Here is a 27,571-nt window from a genome sequence, read left to right on the forward strand (position 1 = left end):
CAGCCTCGGGGTGTCAGTAGAATATAGCTATATACATCCAAAGTACCTACTTAGACTCCTGCCCACAGGCTCAGATCTGGTTATCAGAACAGAGGCCACACCATCAAAGTTTCATTAAAGCCATTATATTTCCATGAAATTTACCCACTGACAGACTTGTAGCCAGAATTAATACCCTTTCTAAGCTCCAGTGCTTGTTAATCTTAGTGCAGAAGCTCTTTCATTTAAGCATCTACCTTTATAAGTCTGCTGGGTCCAGGCTGCTGTTCAGAGCAGCTGCATTCCTAATAAGGCTGGTGTGAGGGCAGGCTGAAGAAGGTGTACTAGACAATCTCTTCACCTTTAATTTCAAAGACTTCAGTGTCTGACAAAAACAAACCCCCACTGTGCTCAGAGAATTCAGTCTCCCCCAAGAGCAGGACCTATACCCTTTCTTACCATGCCTCTACTGAGACAAAGTTAACAAAGCAAAAATCCATTTAAATTTAGGTGAAATGTGCCACTTTAAGCTTACTAAATATGCTGTTTAGTCTAATAACTGCAGCCCTAGCAAAACTACCCCAGCTAAATTAAAAAAAATGCAAATTTCCACACTAAAAAAAAAAAGAAATAAGAAAGACTCCTCAGACCTTAAAACAGACAGGGCAAAGTCACCCAAGAATTCTTTCTGTACTTTCTAACAAAAACTGAGTACAAGTGTAACTAGCTGTAAATATAATATAAAATCAGCAAAATAAATATGCATTAACCTATGGTAAAATTCTATGCATATAAAAATTAGTAAAAGTAATAAAAAAGGATCAAGAGTTCTTAGAGGTACTCATGTCCATTAAAGGGCAATGAGTCCTGACATGCGTCCACAATGCTGTAAATAAACATAACCATTCCCTGCAAATCTTTATTAGAATTGTAGAATTTAATTTTTCATCCACATTTCACTACAAGGCCTGTGGTATTTTTCCTCAAGCTACGTCCTACCGTGCTTCTCCTATTAGCCTCCCCATAAGGACACTCTTTAATTTCTCTCTAACAGGGAGGAAACCTTCTGCTTTTAGCAACTTTTACTTCCAACTGTTAAAGACTAGTCAAATAGACAAGAAAGGAAGAATCTTTTCTCCCCCTTAACCTTGTAACATACCTGATGAAAAGCTCCCTTTCTTCCTATGGCTACATAAATCTTTGGGAATAAGTCCTAAATTGTGGTGGTTCTGATTTGATGATGGTCTTTGCTCAGTGTATTTATGGTTGGTTAAAATGAAAAACAGCAAAGAGGAAATTAATGGAATTTTAAACTATTTTCATTCCACATGATATTACAGAGCTGGTCTGCTGAAACTGAAGCAAAGATGAGAAATATCATGCCTAGCTGCTACAGATTTGATGCTAAGTTCAAGAAACACTGTACTGACAATATTCACATTTTTATTGATATTTTTCTATTTTTACTGACAGAAATTCAAAGAATTCACAATCCTCATTTTTAAAACTTAGTTTTAAGTTGGTTTTATTCATTACCACATGATCATTCATGAAGTGACAGCCATTAAGAATGAAAAACATAAGATCAGGCCCATATATCCAAAAATTAAAACTGCACAGGTTATATTAAAAGCTATACATTTTCTTTGGAAAAAAGTTTGAATTTTTAGTCAATTCTGAAATAGGCAATGGTAGAGTCAAAATTGGATTATGAAATACATTGACTATGAAAATTAAATATAAAATTGGTCTTAGTTCTTGAATGTCACTATCAAAAATACTTGTATAAAAATCGGGCCATTATGATATACAAAACCTTATTTATACATTGAAACAATTGTTATCTTGCCTGATAAGGAATATAGAAACAAAAGCTGATGCCGGAAATCTAACTTAAGATGTAGTAGTTTTCCAAAATATTACAATGAAAATGGCAGGTACATATTTTTTTTTAAATAAAATTTGCTAAAACTTCCTGCCAATTTAGATATGTAGAGAGCATAGAAAGAGCACATTCAAAAGTCAGCATTACACTTCTTTTTATAATTTTTTCTGCTGGTTCTGAGAATTTTTAAGAAGCAGTTGAATAAAAGCTGACAGACCCTCAGCTTAATCCTTTTCCTGAAAACCCAGTTCTTAGGCTCTTCTTCCTCAAGCTGGAACACTATAAATGCTGACATTTCATAATAAAATTTAGTAACTGTATTATAGAAATGTCTAATAAAGTTTTAAGACTGAACTGTTCGAGTGAAGATGAAAACTATTTATGATTGTAGTGATACATTATTTCACTGAATTGCAAAGAGAGATATATTTCTACTTTCATATATTAATGGAAATATGGATAATTGGTTCTCCGAATTTTCATTGATACTGATTTAATTTTGACTGGTTTTTTGTTCATTGTCCATGTATCCCAGTGAATGCCAGTTGCAAGGAATCTACCTGTGTAGCGATGAACACCATTAAGATTTGCAAGGCCACACTTGTTGAACCACCATCCGGTGTTATCACTGAAGTTACTACAGCTCTTTACTGGCTGTCCTTTAATACTGCACATTGGCCTGCATCCATCATTATCAACATCAAAAGTGCTGAAAGGCATGGAATTTTGGTTATCTTCTCTTCTATATCCTCTAAATGCATCACCTAAGTACAAGAGATAAAACAGAACGATAAAAATGTTATTTACAGAGAAATGTTTCTTACTTGATGTACACTGTGCAAACTTTTCCTCTGAATTTACTAGAAAAATAGAATTCTTCAAAAGCGCTTCAAGAGCACCAGCTAATGAAATGTAAAAGTGCAGAAGATGCAGGAAAGAAAAGAATAAAATGCTGAGAAATATGGAAGAAGTTGAAATTCAATTAAATTCCTGTATTTTTGTTGCTTTTAGCAATGCATGCTGGCTATGAAGGTAAAGGCTTCTGTTCTGAAAGACAGACAAAGAAAAAAGTAAACAAAAAGGGTTGAAACTTCAGATTTTCCACTAACATGCCCAAAGTCACAAAGTGAGTCATGAAACAAGATGGAATTGTTAAAACACAAAAAGGTCAGTTATTACTGTCTCTGTTGTCTTACTAAAGAACTTACTGAAGAAATTGTATTTTTCAAAAATACAGAGTAGAGCACCAACACTTTTAGAAAGTAACTATTTAATTGATAATAAGGACCATTCTTGCAAAACATGGAAAAAAGCAGTAAGACATGATGCAATGCTTAATGCAAATTTTTGCACGTTTAATATATTTATTCTATTAAGGGGGTCTGGAATTAATTTGTATCTATGTATCACCCAGCAACTATTATACACTGTAGGCCAGCTTTGTTCCACTCAGTTGCTTCCTCTATCTTTTGTACATGACTATCTGGGCACTTCTGAATTATCCAAAGCATCATCAAGAAGACTGCCAATAACATCTGTTATGAGATAATAGGCATCTAAATAATTGTACATTAGGTAAATAAACACTAACACCCACAAAATCCGTTATTTATTTTTTATATAACCCATTCCATTTTTTTTTATTACAGGCATAGCAGTAATAATATCTATAATTAATTAAATTAATTGTGCATATAATTAAAAAATTATCTGCATAAATGTTTATTATATACCAGAGAAAAACCCATTAGAAATAAATATTTCTAGAAATAAAATTTTTGAAGTTAATTATTATTATTTTGGATGCAATTTTTTCATATTAAGAAAGGGAACAACTACCTTTAAACACTTCAAAGCAGGAAGTTCTTACCAGCATTTCCTGAATAATGCCCCAAATGGATCTTAAAATAACATGCTTCATCCTCTATCCAAAATCCATCATATGATGCATAGGCATGCTTGTCATTTTCTGATTCCAAATCCACATAAAGACTGAAATGAGTGGCCTTTTGATTTACAATGTCAAAAATCTTCCTCAGTCCAAGCCAAAATTCTCCTTGAAGAGAAATATAATATATAGTCTAGAAATGGAAACTGTAAAAGAGAAAGTGATTGTTCCTGTTTTTTTACTTTCATTCCTGAACCAAATGTAAATAAAGTTGCATGATATGCTTATATTCCTTTGAAAGACTAATGAAGGAACAGAGTAATCTTCTTATTTCCTTAGGAAATCCCTAAGAAAACCCGCGTGTGCATCATCCTTTTTTATTCCGTGACATTTTTTAGAAAATTGCCCAGATGATTGATTTCAAATATTTGTCTGCAATATATCTTAGAAGACTGTTTCAGTGAGCTCATGGGCATTCTGTTTCCCCTTCCCCGGGACCCTGTGACTCTGATCAAGATAACCCCTGGATCCTCCTTCCTGCCCCAACGGGGTTGGCGGAGAGCCAGGAAAGCCCACCCTGTGCAAAACCTATATAGACCCCTGACATTTCCTGTTCGCTCTCTTTTGCCCCACTCTTCACATGGACACCACAGAATAAAGAGAGCTGTACCAACCTCCTGGGGTAAGAGCCTCTTTTGAATATCTTTACCCTTCTCCTGATATTCCTCCCCTCACAGCCCCTTATCTCTGAGCTAGTTGGATTATTCGGGGGGCTGCGTGAGGGGGGGAACGACAGAAGACCACAAAAACTGAATGTGCTAAAGATCCACTTGCATGAACAGAACTCAGTAGCACTCCTAAGGGCAATACTGAGAAATGATAAATGTTAGCACTCTATGAAATGCAAAAAACATGCAAACCCTATTCTCAAAATTTAAACCCTGTTGTCAAGATTTGCTGCCTCCATAAATCACACTTGTAGCCTCACATGAGCTGCACTTCTTTGTACAGAAAAGCTGCATGCTTCCATTGCAATTTCAGATAAACATCTGAAAAAGCAAATGGGTTTAGATTTATTTATGGGTGGCAATAAAAAATTAATATCTCAGGTGTGTTGGTATATGCTACTAAAATATTTCCATTGTTAATAGCTTTGCATGCCCTATGGTGAAATATTATTGATTTTTCTCTGCTCTAAGGAAATATTTTGCAAAAGTGATTCAAACCAACAAAGGCACTTTTTCTTTAAATCTGAAAAGAGAGGAAATACAATCTATTATTTCAAGCAGAAAATATAGTATTTTAAACACTCTTAAACGAGACTGCAATATCTAAAGACTATAGTGGGATAATAGTCATTATTGAGAAGATCACACAACAGATCTGATGAAAAAATCCTTAAGTAAAAATAAGACTTTTAAGAAACAAGAACTTCATTCTGCTAAAACTACCATGCAATTTAGTGGAATACAGCTCACATAAAATCACTTTAGAGTATTAAAATTAATACCAGTAAGGTCACCAAATCCATCCAGATATTCAGACCATGTTCTCTGAAACTGAACAATTCCATCAGTTCTTTTCTGAACCACAGTCCATCCTCCTCCTCGAAAATCCATGTCGCATAAAACCTAAAATAAATATAGATATGATTAAGCATTCTTGAAGCAGCTTTTATGAAAAACACATTCTAATTAAATAAAGGTGGACTATTCAGAGTTTTGCTAAGTAACATACTTTTCAAATATCCTTTAAAAAAGCTCTAAGGAAAAAAAATGAAGCTGCAGTACTTTCTTATATGTTCTTGTTGAATGTTTGATTTGGATATTTCTTCAACCAGTAGAAACTGCTGTAAGAGTCTGCTCATAACAGATATAATAAATAAGCTTTGATAAATGTCACTGTAACATTTATAGCATGAAAGGGAAGCAACTTGCAATGTCATGTCAACTTGCAACATATCATCCATACAGGTAGCAACACTGAAAAAACTTTTATTTCAGCAAAGCAAAATAGACACAACTGCTTATATGTTCTCTGTCACCACCATGCCTTCTTCCAGAGAATACTGTGTTTGTGGTGCCTGGGAAATTTAGAGCCTTTAATAAGGATGAGGAAATGGAAAACAGTAACAGCAATAACCCAGCATATAACAATAATTTGCAGCAGCAAAAAACTCTACATAAGAAGTGGCCCAAATCCAGGGAAGTCCCAATGTGAACATATAACTGCCTGAAACCACTGAATGCATAAGATCAACTCTCAAATTTATGAGTCTTTATGAGTCTTTGCTAAAATTTGTGCCCAGCAGTATGTCAAATGGCAGTGGTCCACCTGCCATCTGCTCTGCTTTGGAATATCACATTGTGTGGCATGTTTTCTCCTCAGCCCATCTAACTTAAGATTTGCAATTGACTTTCCTAAGTATATCCACGGTGCCAAATCTTGATCAGTTCTAACTGGGATTATAAAGTCTGGGAATCTAATTTAGAAAGATCATCTTGCACAGTTATACGCTGTACTACATAAGATATTCAATGTAGTTCTAAGGAATAGTATCCATAATTAGTGTTTGAAAATGTACTCATTTTTGTCTCCAAAGGTGACTAATATCAGGAGAATTAACCTGGAAACTGCCTATGGCTAGTGAGCCAGTAAGCTTCTTGCGGTAACAAAAGTAAATTCAGAACATAATGTTGGCTGCGATAACACTAAGCCGATGCACAAGTGATGGAGTAAAGTAAGAAATTGTTCTGACATTACAGGAAATGTACAAAATGAAACATGTTTCAGAGAAGAGAGATTTGCAGTCTCAGCCAGCTGATTAAAGTGGAAACTAGATATAAGTCAGTTTAACCCTCAACAAAAAATTGTGACAGACTGAGCATTATATGTTGCACCTCCATGGCCTGTAGTAGCCAGATATTTTTCAGGAAACCAGACTTGCTCCTTAGCAGGAAAACATTGACATCGTAGGCAGAGCCTCTGTGATTTAACAATATCTTCTGAATGAATGACAAGAAAGCAACGGGACAGAGCTGCAATTTGATCTAATACAGCCTGAGGGATCCTGGATTTTAAAGTAAGATACTTCAGGCAATTCTTGCAAAACAAATACTCAATGAATCATACTAAGATTCTCGTGCATAAAAAAAAAAAAAAATCTGACCTTTATTCCCTGGAGAAGCACATGTTTATCTCAGTTACCCAAGGAGGATAGGAATGGAATAAAAAGAAATACAGAATATTCCAAAATGAATATTTAGATGAAAATACCTAAACCTCAATAAAAATAATCCTATTGCCTCATCCACTGTCTTGAGAAGATGATTGCATGCTTGGCTACCCCTCTGACTATGACTCAGAAATACTATGAGGAGGAGCCCACTTGGTCACAACCTTCAGCCCAACATAAATCAGTGCGAATGTTGATAATTCACAGAAGGAGCAGATATGTTTCTACATGAAAGATCATCAGATACTTAGATACAGCCCCAATACATACACAAGCTAAATGAAAATATTAGATTGATACAGAAAAATACACTTATAGCTGTGTAGTTTTCTTAAAGCTTTATGAAAATGTTGGAATTGTAAAGCCTTATAATAGTTCATCTGCTTTACAGTTTGCTCTATCTCATATCATGACAGGTATGAAGGGCATGATTGTGCCAGGTACAACCTAAATTAAATGAGAAGGAGGACACTTCTACTAAATATTTCTTCCCTTTCCACCTGCAGTGTGTATGAGAGGTATATTCTAAACAACTGTTTAGTGTGTCTGATTCACCTGAGAAATATCGTTGATCTAAATTTATTGATTGAAAAATGTATCAGAAATTGGTCATGGTTCATCTTTCCAAAAGTAAAATTGGTTTTAATCACCTCATGAATAAATGCTCAGGAGAAAGCCTATTTGAGAGTAACTTTCAGAGGTGACAGAAACCTGCCACTATCACTAAAGATAGGTATTCTTATTGCTCCTGGCATTTGGAGTTCAATTAGCCCAAGTTAAGCATCAAAATCTATACTCACTTTTGGAAACATGATGTATCAAATATGACAAATAAGAATGGGATCACATTTTCTAAATAGTTTTCATTTCACTGATATCTTTATGCATATTATTCTAAACATATTTTCATTTAGGTTCCATTGCATAAAAAGGCATCTTATTGCTGCAAAGGTCCTCATTGAAATAAATTGTTTCATGTTGGGTTTTTGTTTCCTGTTTTCTAGTTTCTTACTATGGTTTTCTGCCTCTGTATTTTTTCTTGTTTTGCTGGTCTGCAGGACATTTAGAACTCAGCTATTAGCCTCCAAAGGATGCTTTATAATTTCTTGTTCATATTCTAATGTCGTGATATTTTTGTCTATCTATCATTTCTATTGTACTCCTTTTATGCTTCAACACATGAAAGAATTCACATTAAATAGTTTTCCTTAAAATAACATTCTTTATGGAAGACATATTTTAGAAATTTTTTCTCTGAGAGCTTTTCGGCACTGTCTTTCAAGTTCCGTGCAACATTTACCAGACAAGAAATGAGACACTCATGATTGCAAACATTCTTCTCCTTATTTATTGTTACCTTGTTCTTTTAATCAAATTGCTATGATTTTTCTTTTGTATTTCTGGAATCACGCTAAATCCAGAAGAAATTCTGAAATAGATGCATTTTTTTCCTATGGTAGCCTTTGTTCATACTAAAAATATGGTTGTTCTGTGAACACTGCAATGTCTTTGCCTTTCTTTCACATGGAAGGGACTTAACGATGAATTACAGATCATTTTCCTGAGCTCACTGCATTGTATGGAGAGAATGACAGGTTTTTATATCAAAGGTTGTAGAATCAAGTTCATTTTTTTCTTTCGGGATGCCAGCATAATTCTGAAACCTTTTCTTAACCAGTTTAAGCTCCTTTTTATAGCCTTTTGAAGGGCTCCACTTGGCCAGAAATAAAGAGATTCATCCTTCCTTTGTTACACATAAAGGAACACATAAAGTTACACATAAAGTTAGATATTAAACTTTGCTAGTTATTATTTGGCTTAAATTCCTTGTTTTTTCTTCAAAAAATAATGACTTCAACCTGTATGGCAAAGTTGAAGGTTTGAAAATGCCGTATCTGCATTTCGACTATGCATAAGGCCTTCTCTAAATAGAACAACATGAAATGGAAATAAACGCATTAAAAAAATATTCCTTGTGTTTGCAAGGATCTTAATATTCTGAGTCTGAGGAAATTAACCCAAAATTCCCTACTTCTATATGAGCACTATTAATCTGAGCAATTACATAAAGCATAGGCAGTGATAAGAAGCATGATTGTTGCAGTTTGTTTTAGGGATATATATCCTTGGTTTAGGAATATAAATCCTGCAAACTGGATAGGACAACCACAATTTTAGATGCCTCTGTGCCTCAAGACTGATTGTAATGATACTCAGACAAGGTTTCTACTCCTCAAACCAAGGCACATCTGCACCTACACCTGGATGAATCTGCATCAGCAGAGTCCCATCACAAGACAAGGCAATGTTACACAGCAGAATCACTCAAAATCTAAAAGTCCCATCTTAAAAGACAAATGGATCAGTCACTCGCTCTTCAGTTTTCCATATCTAAAAGAGAAAAGAACAGCTTGTCTCCATATCCAGGAGGTGCTGGAAAACACCTTGGGTTTTCTTCTGGTATTTTTCACTGCATATGAAAACAATGACAATGGGTTCTTATGACAGAGAGTAAATTTCTTTGTAGAAAATACTAAACTTGTCAAAATTATAGTAAAAGCAGACATGTGCAGATGATTTAATACATTTTTTATTCATCTGTTGAGGATGAATGGAAAACATTTTACGTCTATTAAATATATACTAAATGTATATTCTCAATCAAATTATGACTATAATAATAAATGCATTACCTCAAAAGGATAATTTGATCCTTCTGGATGGATAATGTACAGACCACTTGGAGTTTTTGAAACGGAACCAACAGTATCTTTAATATGAGTGCAGTCCAAACCTACAGAGAAAAGGTACTCAAGGAAGTTCATGAGCAAAATATTTTTAAAAAAACAGATTAATATAGGAAAATTACTTTTTGTGGTGGCGTGAATTACTTAAAATATAATTTTCTTCTCATGAAAACATTAAAATCATGCTTTGTCATGAATTTATCTTGCAAATTAAAATTCTCCAAACACCATTCCACTTCTAAGTTATTACAAATGACACTGTATTGACGCAGTTCTTTCTAATCTTAATAGATATGATACATACCTATATGAAAATAAAGATTATGTATCTGGGTAAATTTACAGATTTTTTTCATTTTATTTATAACACCTGTACTGTGAAAAAGACATATTATCTGAGAAAATAAGTCTTTTTCCTACAGATATTTATACTTGTAAAGGCCTTTCCATCTTAAAGTACACATGAAAAATATTCCATTTGAAGAAGGATACTGCAGATGCATTGCACACCTTATTTCATTGCAAAAGAATGTACTATTCAGCAGCCTCAGATCACTTACTAGCTAAAAATCATACTTAGTGTTTTACATGAAAATCAGCATGCTAAATGGGATGCCTGGAGTTCTCAATTGCAAATTATTTAAAGCAGTATTTATGATAAAACTTTCAAACAGTTTATTAAGTTTACAGAGTTTATATATTACTAACACAGGATAAATGTCAATGTACAATTGATTACCTTTGCTTTAATTAACTCCTTTTCAAGATACAAAGATGAAAAGGGAAGGTGTCAAGACTACATCTGAAAAATACTTACCATGAGATTGAACTGCTTTATAAGGAAGTGGATCCAGATGTTTTCTCAGAATTACAGTGTTCAAAAGAAGAAGTTTGTTCATAAGTTCATTTACCTGCAAATTCAAATAAAAGATCTTTAATTAGGTTGCAATGAGAAATTTTACATTTTAAAGATTTTTTTCCTGACTCCTAGTAAACATAATGTGAAGTTAAGTTTTGTGATGCGTAGCAATTTGTACCAATGTGAAGGATGGTCCTCCACTTTCCCTACTGCAATGTATGACACTAAGCTGTGAAATGGGGTGCTTACCACTCCTCACAGGAATTGAAGTCACACTCTACCACAGGTACAAGGACTGGTGATAAGACACTCTAATCCTGGTGAATTAATGACAATTTAATGGTTTAATGACCCCTATTTTTCCTCAGAACGATAACACCTGATGTAAGAAATAAAAAATACAAATCTTTATAATAAAGGAAAAAAGTACCTGATTAGAAAGGTAATCTAGCGAAGATTGTTGATCATCCATCATGTCTCTTACCAGTTTTTTTGTACTTCTGGCATATTCAGCAAGTGAGTTCTGCAAATTTCCTTCAAAAGAAATATGTTCATCCACTTTGTTTTCATAAGTCTAGAAATATTCTTGACTAAATTACAGCATATTTATTTATGACATCTAAGTGAATACTGAAGGTGTTTTACCTTACAGCACCTAAAAGTGAAATGAAAGTAATACAGAATCCACAGATTAAAGCCAAAGGTGCTAAAAACTTCAGACTTTCTGATTGCAGTACAGACATCTTAAGAAGTGATGGTTCTTCTCATGTTTTGGAGAAGAAATTAATCTTCTCCTTGGGAAAACTTGACAACTCATTAATGAATATCATAGAAATATAAATGCATATGATAAAAGGCAGATATATATAAGGTTTCTTGTCACCTTACATTTGCTCATTCATTGTCCTACTCCTGGTTTTTGCCCTGATGCTAAAAATCATAATGATCATCATAATGGCATATAATTAATAATATATATTTTCAAATCATATGTGAAAAACAAGAATTTGCACAATTATTTTCAGAGGCTGATTGTATAATTTGCTGTATAGTTTATCAAGCCAGTGCATAGAGAATATCCTTTGTGAGCCTCCATAAAAGTAAGGTGAAGTACACATTTACTCCCATGTAACTAACTAATTAATTAACATCCCACTTACACCCCCACATCCAGCTATGACGTTTAAATGAGGAACAGACATCCTCCTCTTCCTCTCTGCTTGAGAGAAATGCTGACATTCAGAGGGCAACAGCTGTAGGTGGGTTGTGTGGCTGCTTGGATTTGCCTGTCTTCACCAATGATTATACTTTGTGACACCAGCTGCATCCCTAAGAAAGGGTACCTCAGATTTTATGGACAACACACAGTTTGAGCAGCAGGGTCACAAGGCTGTCACATGTGCTCAAGATTAAAAAACAAATTTGCACAGCATAGCATAGCAGAGGAGAGGATTGCATAGCATAGCACTGCACAGCTCATCACTAAAAGTATTCTTTATGAATACATACTGCACATGTAATGTTTGTCCCCTCGTAAAATTTTAGCTTGAGCATCACATGGTACAAGGCATTGTTCTTTTTGTTTTGAAATATCTGCAGATCTATTTTTCTCTTCTGCCTGGAGTGGTTCCTCCACAGGTCCAACATTCCTTGTGTCCTGTTGTACCAAATAACGGAGGGGGAAATAAATTGAACATAAAGCACGCATAAAATAGCTCAGTCTGTCAAAATGGAGTATATTGCTTCACAGAACTTCCTTCAAAACATGTTTTTTAAAATCTTAATCAAGCAATAATTGACAGAGCTGAGAAGAAAACCAATTAGATATTCTCTGCTTAGCCATACCTCTCAAAAAAAAAAGTAGTGTCAGAGGTAAAGAAAAACCTCTATAAATTAAAAAACCACCACCACCATTTTGGTGAGGTACTCTATTTGTAAGCACTGTAAGTGGGAGGTAAGAACTTGCAAATTCTGCATTTTAGGAATTACCACACCCAATGGACAACTCAAATGCTAATGAACTTGTTTTCACTGGAAAGGAGAAAGCTTTTGGATTTACCACATACTAGCAAAGTACTTTTACTCTTGAAAGTCCTTAAATTTATTATTTAGACATTGATCAAGGAAGTAATTGCATAACTTTTTAACTTATGCACACGAGCAGTCATGAGAAGATGTGCAGAACAATTCAGCAGTAAAACAATATTTTAAATGTTCTTATAGGGGAAATAATAAAGGGACAGTATTCATGGGACTTAGCATTAGTAAAAGTAGTTCCACCTATTACTGTTATTTTAAAATTTTATTTCCATATTTAATAATTTTTCTTCCATGGTGCCATATGACATAAAATAAGGGAATGCCTCTGAATCATCACTTAAATATATTATTAAAAGTAATTCCCAAAATATGTGTCATTGTCAAAAGACTAAGCAACATATTTTCGTAAGAGTCTTTGATGATTTCATCATCTCAGCAAATCATTTGTAGTATGTTTATACATTGTGTTTTCAAATGTAAATAGGATGCTTTAGAAATGTCAAGATTTTAATGAAAAACAAAAGTTATTTAGACTTGAATACATCTTCATCATGGTTGTTCTTTTCTGCTCCAGTTTTCTCTTTCTGCAATTGGTACTACACCAGCAAGCACTGAACAAGGTTTTTTCCCCTGATTTTTGCTCTTAAAAAATGAAAGTAAAAATTACATAAAACTGTTATACAAAGAAATTTTACAAGAAAAGGTTTATGAATTACTAATACATTTGCATTTTGTGCCAGGAGAATGACAGAGAAGTAAAAGAATAAGTTTCTTTAATTTTGAAATAAGCACAAAATAAAGAAAGAAAAATTATGCAAGGGTTATAAACAGATCTCTAGAAACTTATAAATAGAACACTTGAAAGTATGGCTAGTTTCAGGGCTATCACAGCTACTCACCAGATGTTCAATTAAACACTGTTAAGCAAACATTTTTAATCAATATTTATCTTTAACAAAAGCCAACATGAAACAAGCAATTAAATCTGATCTTGGCAATTCAAGCAAAAACTAACTCTGCCAAAACCAATAGTTACTCTGCATTTAAAGTCATGCAGATGAGATAAAAAATATGACATAACAACTGAGCTGTGATACAGGACTCAAAAATGTTCTAATATTCTGAATTCCTGCAATTTCAATGTAGTTTCTTTTCTCTATCTGAAAATACCTGATACTTTTGTATTTCCATATCAATCTTGAATAAGGCAATCCATATTTTTAAAACATCTGCCACTTTTCTGATAAATCATTCAGTTACATTCATTACCTTATCTGAACAAAGTAATAGAAAATCTTACCTTAGGTGAACAAGGTTCGCCATTATTTATTACAGTCTCTCCTAAACTGAACAAAAAAATATTAAGACAAATAAATGAAGTTACCCTAAAGTGGTGGTTCATCTTTTACTTGAAGAAATGCAAATGTTTTGATGGGTTTCAAATTTCTGTGGAAAGAATTGTACACTATGAAGGCCTGATCTAACTATTTGGGAATGTCTACAGCACAAAGGGCAGCCAACACATCACTCCTTTACTGCCTGGATTTAATAAACCACATTTGAACTGCACAGTAGATTTTATATATTACTACTTGAATCCTGAAGGAAAATTACAGCTTATCACCTCTACATGACACATCAAACACTATATTTTCATTGTCATAAACTCTGACAGATTTTCTTCTATGCTATTCTTGAGCATTTTTGTATATTTGGCATGAGTGTTCTGGGTTGCTTGAAAGAAAGACTAGTATCACTTGATGTTTTCGAATTTTTACCAAGTTTTTTTATCATTAAAATGAAAGAGTCTGTACTGCTGTGGTGGTAGTGCACTAGAACAGGCTGTGGAGGCAGTTTTGGAATATGTCATCAAAGTAATTTCAAAATAGAGAACTGAATAGACATTATTTTAAATTAGTACTTTGTATTACATAAAAAATCTTTTACCAGGAGAATAATAGCAGTATGCTGGTTTCACTGGTAGCCCACCCATTGTAACAGAGGTACTGAGACTGTCATTAAGTAAAATGATTTTTATCCCTGAAAAAAGTCAAAGTACAAGAGAATGGCATGAAAAAGAAGAAAATTAAATGTAGTCCACAGAAGCTTAATTAAAACTATGAGGCATTTACAGATTTCATTCAATTCCACTACTTTTGTATCTTAAAACTGGATCTGACAGTCTAAGCAAAAAAAAAAAAAAAAAAAAAAAAAAAAAAAAAAAAAAGTTCAGAAAGGTCAAATTTAGACACATTATATAATTTAAATTGTTTGTGATCTGGCTGAATAAATGAAATCTCTGCTTGCAATGTACCACTGGGAAATACACTGTCTAAAGGATCTTTAAAATACAGTGTTAACCTGCATGTTACACTGGAAGAAAATGTTCCAAATTTGGCTTGATAATGTGATTAATCTCCACCTCTATCTAAAGATGGAATACACTAGAAATAACTTTTCCTACTAAGATTTGTTGGGAGCAACCAATATTTGTTGGGAGTGGGGATTAATAAACTTTTTAATCCAATGTTTTCTTTAAAAATTAATAGCTTAGTGGCACTAAGAACCTGTAACTGAGAGGAGTATATTGAATTGCCTGTGAAATTCTGAGCAACTTTGGCTCTTCTGTATTTCTCAAAATTATTTTTTTTTCCTAAAGTACCACATGGTACATAATAGTTTTCCAATGTGAGAATTACTAGGGTTTAATTAGTGCATCAGTTGATGCTCTCTCAAGAAGATGCAGGTTGTGATCATTAGTTCAGTCTCAGGAAAAATGTGAAAAGATTTCCATAGCTCTCTATATACTACATTAAGGGCAAGCTAACAGTTTTTCTTCCTCTTTCTATGTACATCAATAGACAGAGTGACAAATTTCAGGCAGGAATGGTTAAAATAGTCAGAACATTATTTTCTCCCATGCAGTTGCCTACACAGCTTGAAGAAAAACTATAGAGCATCAGCAGATTAATCCTCCACTGGAACAAGAAGGAAAGAAAAATGCGTTCCTGCAGCAGCACAGCTATGCTCCAGCCTTCAAATAAGACTTGTAATAAATTCAGAATACATCCCTCAAAGTTTTAAAAGCTGATCTTATCCTTCACTGGAATATCAGTGTCCAGCCCAAAGCAAAATTTATGAAACTTCTTTCAAACTAGCTGCCAGAGCAGGACCTTCCATTCTGTAACTACTTCAGATCAGGTTTCTTGCTGCCCCAGAATAATCATACACTTCTGAATTACATGGCACTCAGCTTGTCACCTTCTTGTCCCACAGTCTGAAAGATGTGAGGTTACTCATGAGGAGAAATTATCCAATAACCATAAAGGAGGACTATGAAGACTTAATAAAAAAGTAAACAAGAGAAAGATAGAAATATATATAAACACTGAGGAAGTTCTGAACCTCAGTAGATATCTTAAGGTGAAGTTGCAAGTTGTGCTGTACTACATGAAAATTTTCAGCAAATCTAAGGAAGCTCAAAATCTGTCAGTGGCATGAGTTGACCATGACCTTCAATCTTGTAGGTTGAAGTGATGTGACATGGGCCCAAATTCTGCCATTTCCCAGCTCTGTCTCAGTTCTGATTGGGTGACTCGGTTCTCCATCCTGATAAAGCCTTCTACTGCAACCTAAAAGAAACAGTGCATTTTATCAGGCAAAGTGGGATTTTAAGTGTATGTGTGGGTTGAAAAGCCTACAGTGGTAAATTGGCAACCACTTTTCCCCATTCTGCAACAAAACAGAACAGATGGGGCAAAGAAATAGTGAATTTCGGGTTGATTTTCTGAAGCAGAGTTGAAAGACTTCCATTTTAGGGTGATCTTCTAAATGGCAGTAACTGGGATACTATAAATATTAAACACATTTGGCAACCTGCCGACCACTGGTCTTGACCATAAAATGGTAACAGCAACACCCACTTCCCAAACTGTGCTACAAATATGAGGGAGGGGTCTGTGGAGAAAAGTATTTTACAAATGCGGAGTACTATTTTTTTTACCTTCCTAGTCAAAGACATAGAACAGCTGCACACTGAAAAAAAAAAAAAAAAAAAGAAAAAAAAAAAGGAAGAATTGGTTTAAGCTCAAATACATCAGCCAAGAAATGTCTCGCCAGGAAATCACCAAGGCATTTAGCCTGTTGCTGACAGCTCATCCAAGGCAGGGCAATATCCCAAGACAACACACCCTGCTTTGCTTAAAAAAGAAAATAAAATAAAAGGAAAAAAAAAAAAGGTTTTGTAGTCATAAGAACAAACTGAATTTTTTCTTTTTTTGTTGTTGTTGGTGGTGGGTTTTTTTTTTTTTTTGTTCTTTGTGTAGCTATATTCATGGACTTGTAAATATTTTTTCTTAACAGTCATCATTTTGTGCATCAACTGATGCACAAAACATCTTTGGTGGTGGCTGTTGCTGTTATTTCTGCATCCTGCGTTTAAAAAGAAAAAAAAAAAAGTTTATGGTGTTATCTCCAAGTCTTCAACAAGCACCCGCACCGCCGAGCTCTGCAAAGCCCGCACACGGAGCCGGGGCGGGGTTTGCCCACGAGAACGCGTTCGCTCGGCCCCCGTGTGTTTGGGGCTTTTAGAGGTCATCCCGCGGTTTACCGCGCTGCAGAGGATGGAAAGCGCAGCGGGAGCCAAGCACCGTCCCTGCAGGGTGTCCGGCACCGCTCTCCCGCCGGGACGGGACAGTAAGGAGCGACTCGCACCCGTGGCTCCCACCCTGGCACCGTGTCACGGCTTGCCATGAAAGTGAGTTCGGTCCGATAAGGACTGCCGGGCGAGGCGGCTCCCGGCCCGCCCTGCCCCTGCGCCAGCCTCGAAGGCAGCGAATGCGGAGCAGCCGAGGCCTCTCCGCCACGCCGCTCCCTCCCGCCGCGGCCCCGCCCCGTTGCGAGGGAAGCGGCGCCGCCGGTTGCTACGCGGCGCGGCGGAGGCGCGGAGCGGCGCGGCGGGGCAGGCCCGGCGCTGCGGGCCCGGCGCTGCATGGAGCTCGGCGGGAAGGCCGGCGGGGCGGCGCGGGGGCAGCTCCTGCCCGGGGCCCCGCAGCACCGCGCGGGAGGGCGGCAGAGCGTCCTTGTGTATCCTTGCTGGGGCGTTTCTCGGGCCGGCCGAGCCTGCGGAGGGGGCCGGGGCCGCGCGGCCGCGGGGGGCCCGTGCGGGGCGGTGGCGGGGCCGGGCGGCGATGTCGCAGCCTCCGCCCTGCTCCGCGGTCAGGGACCGCCCCAGGGGTGTCTTCAAATTAGAACTTGCACGTTGCGGGTTTTAAACTGCCGTGGGAAAGTTGACTGCTCCAGCCACTTCGGAGTTTCCTTGTTTTCCCTTTTTTGGGAGATTATGCCACTAAGTATAGTGTTTTCCATCCTAACTTGTGGGTTCTTGTTTTTTGAATTTTAGTAGTAAGAACTACTGACACAAACTCTTAAGATCTGCCTGCACAGTACTACGTAAATAATTACTGGCATGATGCAGGACTGATCTGGCTCTCTGGAGAGCTTTTATGTAGTGATGTTAATTAATCAATTTCAGTGTAAACAACTAATCCTTTAGGGTGTGGGAGTGTGTGTGTGAGGGGGTGTTTACTATTTAACATTTTCCTTCTCATATCTGCATCCTTACATTACAGGTTTAAGTAACTACACAAAATGTCCCTTCAAATGAACATGATAAAGGTGGGATTTTTCAGCTGGTGGTATCATGAAAGATGAAAGTAAAGCTTCTCCTAAAATGCTTTTTAAAAGTAAAGTGCAATTACTTTTTTTTCTAGATGAGCATAAAGTTAGTTATGACTGTAACATACAATTATGGGACCTACTCTGTATAAGGTCAATCACACAGGCTATTATATCTTTTAATGAGCCGTTCCATCCAGTTTCTGTTGTCCTTAACACAGTCTTAGGGGTGGAGATTTGATATTTAATTTTGAACAGGATTTACAAGAAGAACGTCGGGCATTGAAAGAGGATCAAAAAATGCATCGGAGCAAGGCAATGAAATATTTGATGGAGACAAACAGAAGAAGAAGGCAAGTAACTAGGGTTCCTTTAATGGAGGATTGTAAAAAAAAGAGAAAACCAAAGCAAAAGGAGTCATAACCTTGAGACAGATCAATATATCTCTACTACTTTCATGTTCACTTTGATAAATAGCTCACTGCTTTGGCCTAGAGGAATCTAAGCTGAAAAGTTTCACCAATCCAGTTTCTTGCTATAGGACAAATAAAATAAAAAGAGCAATATTCTGATTTGCTCACCAATTTTTGGAAACTCACTGTAGTCACATCTCATATAAACTAAAGGTAAGTAGTACTTTCATCTTGTGGCTCTGATCTGCATTTCTAGTGTTCCGGGTTTTATTAGCTTCAATGTATGAATGAAAAATGCACTCAGCTGTACCGGGTGGGCCAGCAGAAGGCAATTGTTGCCTTCTGAAGTGTGTGCTTTTCTGTCTGCATGGCGTAACAGCTGTTCAGCCTCCCCTTCATGCCGAGGCTTTGTGCTCCCACTTCCCAATAAACACAAAGCAACATTTTTCTTATACAAGATAATACTTATAATAAACTTATTTTTTACTGACATTTTAAACAGAGCTTTGAGTAATCTGTCTTCTGCATACATGAGAATGCAAAACCATGAAATATTCTGTGGCAAATGGATTGAGTAAGTTATGCACTGAAATGTCTCAGTGAAGTGCTGTGAGTAGTTTAATGGACATAGAGGTTTTTCCCCTGGGACTGAGGTGGTGCTCACACATACAAGGGGCTCAGCTGTGTGTACTGGAGAGGCACATGGGTTCCTCCTTGCAAGCCCCCAGCCTCAGACCAGCTTCCTCTGCCTCTTGTTAACTCACTAATGCTTGTGCCCCGCAGTTCCCTTATCTGATGACTTCTGTTGTACAATGTTCACTTATTGCATATGTTCATAACTCATAAGAGAGGAGGTATTTATTGTTTATATTGCCATTTTAGCCTGACAGTATGTGCTATCAGCTTACCCTTTGAAATAAAAAGAAAAATGGAAGAGGAGATATAATCAACTGTGAGTAATTAAAGACAGAGTGCGACCCACAACCTTTGCAGATAATAAACTGTGTCTCAGTTGAAAAATTAAATACCTAATTTCTTTTTCTGGAACAGAACCACTGCAATGCTACACATCTCAGATGAACACTGTTTATTGTATTACTGGTCTTGAAATATTATACTCTAATGTAAAAGCAAGTACCAGACAGCCTGCATATTTTTGACAGACTGGTGTAGTTAAAGTAATACTCATGGATACATAAATACATTTCCATATGGATTTCATTGCAGCCTTAAGAAACACAGTATAAATCCAAGTTACTCAGGTGAGTCACTTAGAAATTTGGGTATGGTATTCATAAAACAAAGTTGTTTCAAGTTGTGATAATTGAGAATGGCATAATTATTAGCACAATAAGCAGTTCAAATGGAAGTGTGTGGTAACAAGTGTTCTCCTAATAACTGAAAAGGAGTGAGTTAGTTAATGTTAAAAAGGTAGAAAATGCATACAATGTTATAAGCTCTGACATAGATAATTAAAAATGAAGGGTCGCTGCATGTGTGCAGGAAAGTAATTTGAAAATAAAGTTCTTTGAATCTACGTATTTTTCCTGGCACTTATGCAGGTGGGAATTGATTGATCAACCCTCAGGTTGTGTCTCAAGTCTATATGATCCAAGTTCCATTAGCTTTCTTACACATGTTAGATAAGATGATGGTTTCTCGAGAGTAGCATGACGTTCTTAAACTCCACATTCTCATCTGGCAGCGCACAAAATTCTCCCTGCCAGGGCTTACAGGTGTGTATCAGGAGTGTTCTTGGCACTGCTAGTGTATGATTTCAAAAGAAAATTTGTATCTTTTGCATATTTTATATGGAGACTAGGAATGAGTGCACTGTGAGGTGTGACAGTCCGTTTTCTACCTCTAACCTTCACATAGAATGGTTGAGTTAGGAAGGGACCTCTTGATCACCTCCACTCAGGAAGGACAATCCTCCACAACCTCTCAGGGCAAACTGTGTCAGTGCTGTCATCCTTACAAAAAAAAAAGCGTTTCCTGATCTCTAAAGGAAACTTCTGTGTTTCAGTTTGGTCCTGTCAGCAGGCATCACTGAAGACAGCCTGGCTGTCTCCTCTTTGCACCTTCCTTCCAGGTATTTATAGACATTAAGAAGGTTCCTTTGAGCCTTCTCTTCTCCAGATTGAACAGTCCCAGATCTTTCAGCCTTTCCTCCTAGAGAGATTCTCCAGTCCCTTCATCATCTCTGTGGCCCTTCATTGAACTGTCTCCAGTCTGTCCAGGTGTGTCTTGTACTGAGGAGCCCAGAGCTGGACACATTCCTTCAGCTGTGGCCTGCCTAGTGCTGAGCAGAGGGAAAGGATCCCTTTCCTCTGTGTGCTTGCTAGGCTTTGCGTAGTGCAGTTCAGGAGACCACTGACCTTCTTTGCAACAAGGTTGGTCCTTTCTCTCAAGTAACAAGTTTTATAGCATGAGAGGAAATGGCCTCAAACTGCATGAGGGGAAGTTAAGATTGGGTACTATGAAAATTTTCTTCATGAAGATGGTTGTCAAGCATTGGAAAAAGCTGCCAATTAGAGTGGTTCAAGATGTGGTTTGGTGGTGGACTTGGCCGTGCTGGGCTTGTTGTTGGAGTTGATGATCCCAGAGATCTTTTCTAACCCAAATGATTCTACTTTTCTATGTTTAATGAAGTTGTTAAAGAGAATTTGGCCCAGTACTGACTTCTAGGGTTCACCACTATGTACTGGCCTCCATTAGGACTTTGTGTCACTAATCACCACCCTCTGGGCCTGACCATTCAGAACGTTTACATTCCACCTCACTCACAGCTTATTCAGCCTCTCAGCAGCGTCTCGTTTATGAGGATCATAGGGGACACTGTACCAGCAGCCTTAGTAAAGTCCAGATAGAAAATATCTACTGCTCTCCTCTCATCTACAGAACTGTCATTTCTTTGTAGAATTTTATGAAGTTGATCAAGCTTAACCAAATTTAGTGTCAACCTTAAGTTTATAAATTTTCTACTAAAAAAGTAAAAGCAGTTAATTCCCTTTAGGATGAAGCACTCGTGAAGATATAGAAGAGTTTCTGCTCTCTCTTTAATCTTGTGTTATTTAGGTTCATTCTCTTATGTTGCTTTGTGGAGGAAAATTTTTCTGTGATTTTTTTCAGGAACCACTAGCAGGCCTCCTTTAAACAAGGCTGTACTAAAAGATTCTAGCAGATTGAGGTCTTCTATTTTCAACCTTTTCTATATATACTTGTAGTGAGATTTTCCCTGACACTCTACTGTTGGTTTATTGTGAATACTTCTATAATGCAGCACCTTCAGCATCAAAAATAGTCAACTTCTACAAGCTGTACACAGTTAATTGGTTTAGTAGTAAAAACCAAAATCATCATTTGCTCAAAAAGAGAAAGGATAGGTTTGGAAATAAAAGTCTCAGTAATTTAAATTTCAGATCCTTTTCAATCCCCCTGATGTCAACTGTTTCTTTGCATCTCTTGTACTGACCAAGCTCCTTAGTTCTGTGTTAACAACAGTACTTCAACACAGCAAAATACCCTAGCCTGCAGTTTTTACAAGTTGCCTGAGTATCAAGAAAGTAGTTTCTTTATTGTCTCACTGATACATGAAGTTGCAATTTCAAGATCAGATTAAGGATCAAATATTCTCTGGGGCACTAGCTGGCAGATACTTTATTTAAATAACAGCATTCTGGAAATAAGAGCTACTGACTAAGCACATACTTAATGCAAATTAATAGGATATCATATTTTATGTTTCTATAACATGCTGCTTTCTAAATACCAGCTGTCACGTTTGCTGGGGACTATAGAATTTGTGCTGTTACTGCTCAGTGCAAAATGTGTTTCCCATTTTACTGTGATGTTACTGTCTGCACTATGTGCGTTGTAAAATAAACCTTAGAGTTGGTTGTCTTGGTTCAGCATTTTGAATTACCTTGAAATAGCTAATCTGTCTGTTGAAACTGGGGAAGGACATCTATATCTGTTTCCAATCTATTCCCAATCTATTGTTCTTTCTGTAATACTTTATTTTCAACATATGCACAAGCTGTGTGCTCCACCTACTGGCTGATTAACATTGATTATTTAATTATTTAATGCTCTTTAAATTATTCACCAGTTTTGTTGATCAAGAATGAAAAGCAGTCTGTGGCCAGAAATACAAGAACAATGTCAGCACTTGGTAAACAGAGAAGGCAGAGTATTAATTTTGTATTTCTTTCTACATCAGAATGGAACTGTGAGAAGTAGGCGATCACTGTAACCACTATGATGTGGACTTGAAATGCAGTATTGCCATTTTTGATAGTGAGCCACAGGATTGTGCTGAATTAGCAAGGCCTTGGAATAGATGCTTGCCAAACTTGCTCTCTTTGAACTTTTCTTGACCTGACAGCAGCTTTGTTTTGCTTGGTTTAGCTGTAACAGCAATTTCTCTAAAAGACCAGGTGTCTGTGGCTAATTTTGCCTTTATCTTTTTATTGTATGACCATAGTTTTATCTAGATAGCAGTAACAAGCAGTTATTCTATGCAGAGGATGAAATATTTATGACTCTAAAATCATGAAGTAGTATAGAGAAATGCAGGCCTGGTATGGTAACAGAGGCTTTAAAAACTGGAGGTGTAGGATGTGGCATGGAGGAATACAGGCAGGGAATGGTGAGAGATGGCACACAGGCTTGGCACTGGAGACCCCATGGCTATACTCACCAATAGTCAGCTAAAAAAGTGCAGAACTACATCTGACAAACCTGGCTTTTAGAGGTAACAAAGAGAAGAAAAGAACAGTATATCACATACATAGAAGGCACCATGTATGGAATATTTGGAGGTACTGTGGAGCTACAAACTGATGATGATAGAGCAGAGGTGTAAATGTGTATTAGCAAATACAGAAATTACTCCAAATGGATCCTAAAGTGAGGGAGAAAAAGCATTTACATGAAGATCCTGTTGGTCCTGCTGAAGGGACTCCTGATGCTGCCTGTTCACCTTAACACTCCAGCACAAACAGAAGCCTTGGGATGCAAAAGAGCAATGCAAGAATGAGCATCAGGAAAAGGGATAGAAACTCAATATATGAATAACTGTTCAAATTGTATATCACTATTATTGAGCCTTTTTCTGTTTAGAAGTATTCTAACAATATTATTATTTTTCAGTAACAATTCTGGAGTCATAATAATTGGACTCTTAAGATTTGAATTATACTAACAAAAAAAAAATGCTTGACTTAATAAGGTGTGCTTGGGTTTTGCCTATGAACGAGACTTGGCATGTGACAACTGGTATATAGTGCAGGCAGCCCACCTGTGGACCTTTGGGGCATATTTGCAGGACAGCCCTCTGTGAGTCCATACAGCATTGTAGGGGTTGGTCCTTCTGAAGCTCTCGCATTTCAGGCTGTCTTTTTAGATTCGGCATACAATAATCAAAGATAAAGGAATAGATTTAATCTGTGTTCCTGATCTTGGGAAATGTCTTAGATAAAAAAGTTGATTTCTGGGCAATGTCCACAGATCTTTTTAAGGATGTAAGATTGCTTCCTGTTTGCCCATGAAGGAAATTTTGAGTGTGACACTGCATTTTAGCCTTTTCTTCATCATTGACCATACAAATATCTCCCTGCCTCAATTTTAAAATTACTGTGCACTGTTTTGCAACATGATGCGGCAATGGAAGAATAATAAAAACTTTCATTTCATAGCACTCCATACACACTGTATGTATTCATTTTTTAATTATCATTTTCATCCAATGCAGTAGTAAGCATTTAGTCCACCTGAAAATGTAGCATCTATCACTTCACTGTGAAGAGAATGTAATAAAATTAACCAGGAAATAGTTCTACCATCTAGTCATACTTACTGTTTTTAACATAAAAATGCCTTCCACATAATGTCTGTATATGTGAGACAGCTAAGTATTTTAAGTTTTGTGTTCCAAATTCTCTATAAATATTTTGGCAGCCATTTCAAAAATTGCTGCACCACTGGGTTGTTTATAGTAGACAGAAAAATTGGGTTAAAAAACCACCAGTCAGGAAATTCTTCTGCTAACTATCCATCTTAAAGCCATACTCTTTTGCCAATGGTACATCTGTGATATGAACCTAAGCTGGTGACTTAAGGAGAGCACATGAACAAATGTTTGCTTTAACTGTTTTTCTGTAAGATGTAAATGTGCATTTTTGCATAATGAACCTGAGTGTTACAATTTACATTCTGTGAGGTCAGGAAGTTAATAAGGCTTCACTGAATAACTTTAATGCATTTCCTTACATTAAAGTAAGATCCTTTTTTCTCCTTCTTATCTTAATCCAAACCAAATATTGATCATGATGAGCTGTGCTGAAAAAGACCTCTTGCATCAGGATTTGGACTTGCTCATTCCCAGCTATATGAAGAACAGTCCTTTTTTAATGCTCATTATTAGGAATGTGGAAGAGAGCAGCTAAGCCATATTCAAAATAATCAGAAAAAAATACTCTGTCAGAATTGATTTTTTTCCATTTTGGAGTTATATGCTGGAATTACTCCAGGTGTAAAGTTGTAGAATTTCCCACATGTCTGAATTTAACAACTATAGTTCAACTAAAGGCCTTCTTGATCAGCTTCTAGAGGTATCAAAGGGCATCAAGAAGAAGTGTTTAAAATAATTAGGAGGATAAGCAAGTCTGTTTCCTCTCCTGTGAATTTCATTTAGTCAAGATAAAATTGCACATTTCTGTATTAGGTTTTACAGTGAGTAAAATTCAGGAATATTGAAAGTGGACAATGAACTCTACTTCTACTCTTTAGTTCTAACATGTTTTGACAGGTATGTATATATGAGTTTTGAAAAGAGTGAAAATTCTTTGTTTCTCTCTCTCTGCTACGCTTTGGCTTCCAAGTGCATTAAAGTGGATATTCCTGTATAAGTGTGTACTTAGGAATTAGTTGGCAGTTTTTCTATTTTTTTACTATTGTGCCTTTAAGCTTTCTAAAATAAAAAGTACCTATTTCAAATTATTTTTGTGTTTGTTTTCACAGGTCATCACTTTGAAGGGATACTAGGTCAAGTTGATTTTTTCAGTTTGAACTTTTTCCCTGAAAAGCAAAGGGAAGAATAATTTTAAAAGCTTGAATTAAGGAGGAGCTCTGTGAAGTAGCAGCTTTGCTCCATTAAGCAAGAAGAACTATGAAGTAACTGCTAGTGATTAGAGTTATGGGAAGGTATCTTACTGTGATGGGAGAAACAAAGAACATTTGGCTAAACTTTCCACTAATGCTGGCTAAAGGGGGACCCTTCTTAGTGTACTAGTGACCTGTTAAATCACATTTCTAATACGCAGATGGGAAGCTCCCAGCTGTAGTGATCTTTGCATGGCAGGATTTGGAAGTTTCACATGAAGACCATTACTTTTATAGTATTACTGCTTTTAGAATAGAATGTTTCCAGGGATGGGGCACCTACAACCTCTCTGGGCGACCTGCTCCAGTGTTTCACCAACCTCACTGTAAAAAATTTCTTCCTTATATTGAGTCTGATTCTACCCTCTTTTAGTTTAAAACCTTTAAATATGACTTGCCTACATAGGCACTGTGCCAGTAAATATTCTGGGTATATTTCACTCTGGGAGCTAGTTTGTCAGTAAAAGTTGATGATTCTGTCAGCGGGAGAAAAGATTCCACATAGCTTCATGAAGCTTACACCTACTGAAGGAAACTTTTGTGATGATGGTTGTCTTTGACTAGAGCCTGCTTTTCTTTCCAACCAGTGAGAGGACACATTTAATGTATTTTTTAATAATAACAGATTCTGTCAATTATAATTTCGTGTTACTGTTTTATCCCATTTTGTGCTGCTAAACTGATTGTCTTTCAGGAAGCTTCTTAATAACTACAACAAAATACTTTTGCATATTTATAAATAATAGCTGTAGTTCCTTTGTGTTATTTCTAAATAACAACTTCTAAACTGTTATTACTTCCCCAACAGCTTGTGAAAAGTACACACAGAGCATTTGCTATTAACCTTCCTACTGATCTGCTCACTGTGACTCACTTATGTGGTACTGTAAAGGCTGTTGTAAAAGACACATTGGTGACAAGAACTGGTCAGGTTTGCATGTTAATTCACATATAAAAAATAATAAAATCCCTGGTTGAGGCTAAGAAATTAAAATATGTTGTGATTCTTCTTCATCACCCACTGTCCCATTTACGTTCCGACAAACTCTAAAAATCCAGCTGTGCTGAAGTTAATAGCATTTAATTTATGGACAAGCAAGCTTGTGTACTAAAATAGCAAGTTGGTAAGCAAGTTACTAGTATTTCACTAAATGTAATTCATAAACATAGGAATTATCTACTTTGGCTTCTTAAATACAGAGCCTTTGAAAAAAGACAGAAGGAAGAAGAAGCAAAAGAAAAAAGATTTAGAGAACAAGTTCTGCAGCAGAGGAGAATTAAATTTCAGGAGGCAACTGCTAAGTTCCAACATGCTCATCAATCCTTTTCTCAGCAGAAACAAAAAGGTTTGTGAATTAACTGTTATTCACAATGCAAGTATTTTTATATTCACAGAATCAAAGAATAGTTAAGGTTGGAAGGGGCCTCTGGAGGTCATTAGTCTTTTCTATTAGCAAACAGAACAATTGACTTCACTCAAAATAATTGAATTCACAAAAGCAAAACAACTGACAAGAAGCTCAGATCTAATAGATATGCCAATTGGGTAGGGGAAATAAAAACAGATTTTTTTTTTCCTAAAAACTGTATTGTGAGATATTTCACTATATTCCAGTCACAGTAAGTACATGACCTCCTTGAGGTATTGTGGATTCCTGGGTTTTCCCCACTTTTTTGACTGCAGT

General features: G+C 36.4%; 2 protein-coding genes across 5 annotated transcripts in view; one reads left to right on the forward strand and one right to left on the reverse strand.

Annotated features, from left to right (window-relative positions):
* Positions 1-2,174: 2,174 nt before the first annotated feature.
* On the reverse strand, positions 2,175-14,166 carry ANGPTL5 (angiopoietin like 5). Its single transcript, XM_002198063.6, has 8 exons — positions 13,934-14,166; positions 12,103-12,250; positions 11,024-11,127; positions 10,552-10,645; positions 9,681-9,781; positions 5,263-5,383; positions 3,735-3,920; positions 2,175-2,628 (listed from the first exon to the last, which is right to left on the reverse strand). Exons 1-8 carry the CDS (start codon positions 14,033-14,035, stop codon positions 2,309-2,311), a joined length of 1,176 nt encoding a protein of 391 aa, XP_002198099.6. The 5' UTR covers positions 14,036-14,166; the 3' UTR covers positions 2,175-2,308.
* A 3,088-nt stretch (positions 14,167-17,254) lies between these two features.
* The window catches only part of CEP126 (centrosomal protein 126), a 37,872-nt gene continuing 27,555 nt past the window's right edge, over positions 17,255-27,571 (forward strand). For 3 of the 4 annotated variants that reach the window (XM_030269816.4, XM_030269824.4, XM_030269844.4), the window contains exons 1-3: positions 17,396-17,718; positions 18,537-18,662; positions 27,087-27,232. In XM_030269816.4, the coding sequence (XP_030125676.4) occupies positions 17,624-17,718; positions 18,537-18,662; positions 27,087-27,232 (367 nt within the window). In that variant the 5' untranslated portion in view covers positions 17,396-17,623. The other variant, XM_072927423.1, reaches the window with a different exon arrangement.

The sequence above is a fragment of the Taeniopygia guttata genome, chromosome 1 (assembly GCF_048771995.1).
Source record: "Taeniopygia guttata chromosome 1, bTaeGut7.mat, whole genome shotgun sequence".
Lineage (NCBI taxonomy): Eukaryota > Metazoa > Chordata > Aves > Passeriformes > Estrildidae > Taeniopygia > Taeniopygia guttata.

What these genes read in the sequence shown, in the direction of transcription:
- ANGPTL5 (XM_002198063.6), bottom strand. Translation starts at nt 14,035, where the DNA reads ATGAACCACCACTTTAGGGTAACTTCATTTATTTGTCTTAATATTTTT. An exon ending in GCGAACCTTGTTCACCTAAG is followed by an intron (nt 12,251 to 13,933) that starts GTAAGATTTTCT and finishes TTGGTACAACAG; the next exon opens with GACACAAGGAATGTTGGACC. An exon ending in GCATTATTCAGGAAATGCTG is followed by an intron (nt 2,629 to 3,734) that starts GTAAGAACTTCC and finishes TCTTGTACTTAG; the next exon opens with GTGATGCATTTAGAGGATAT.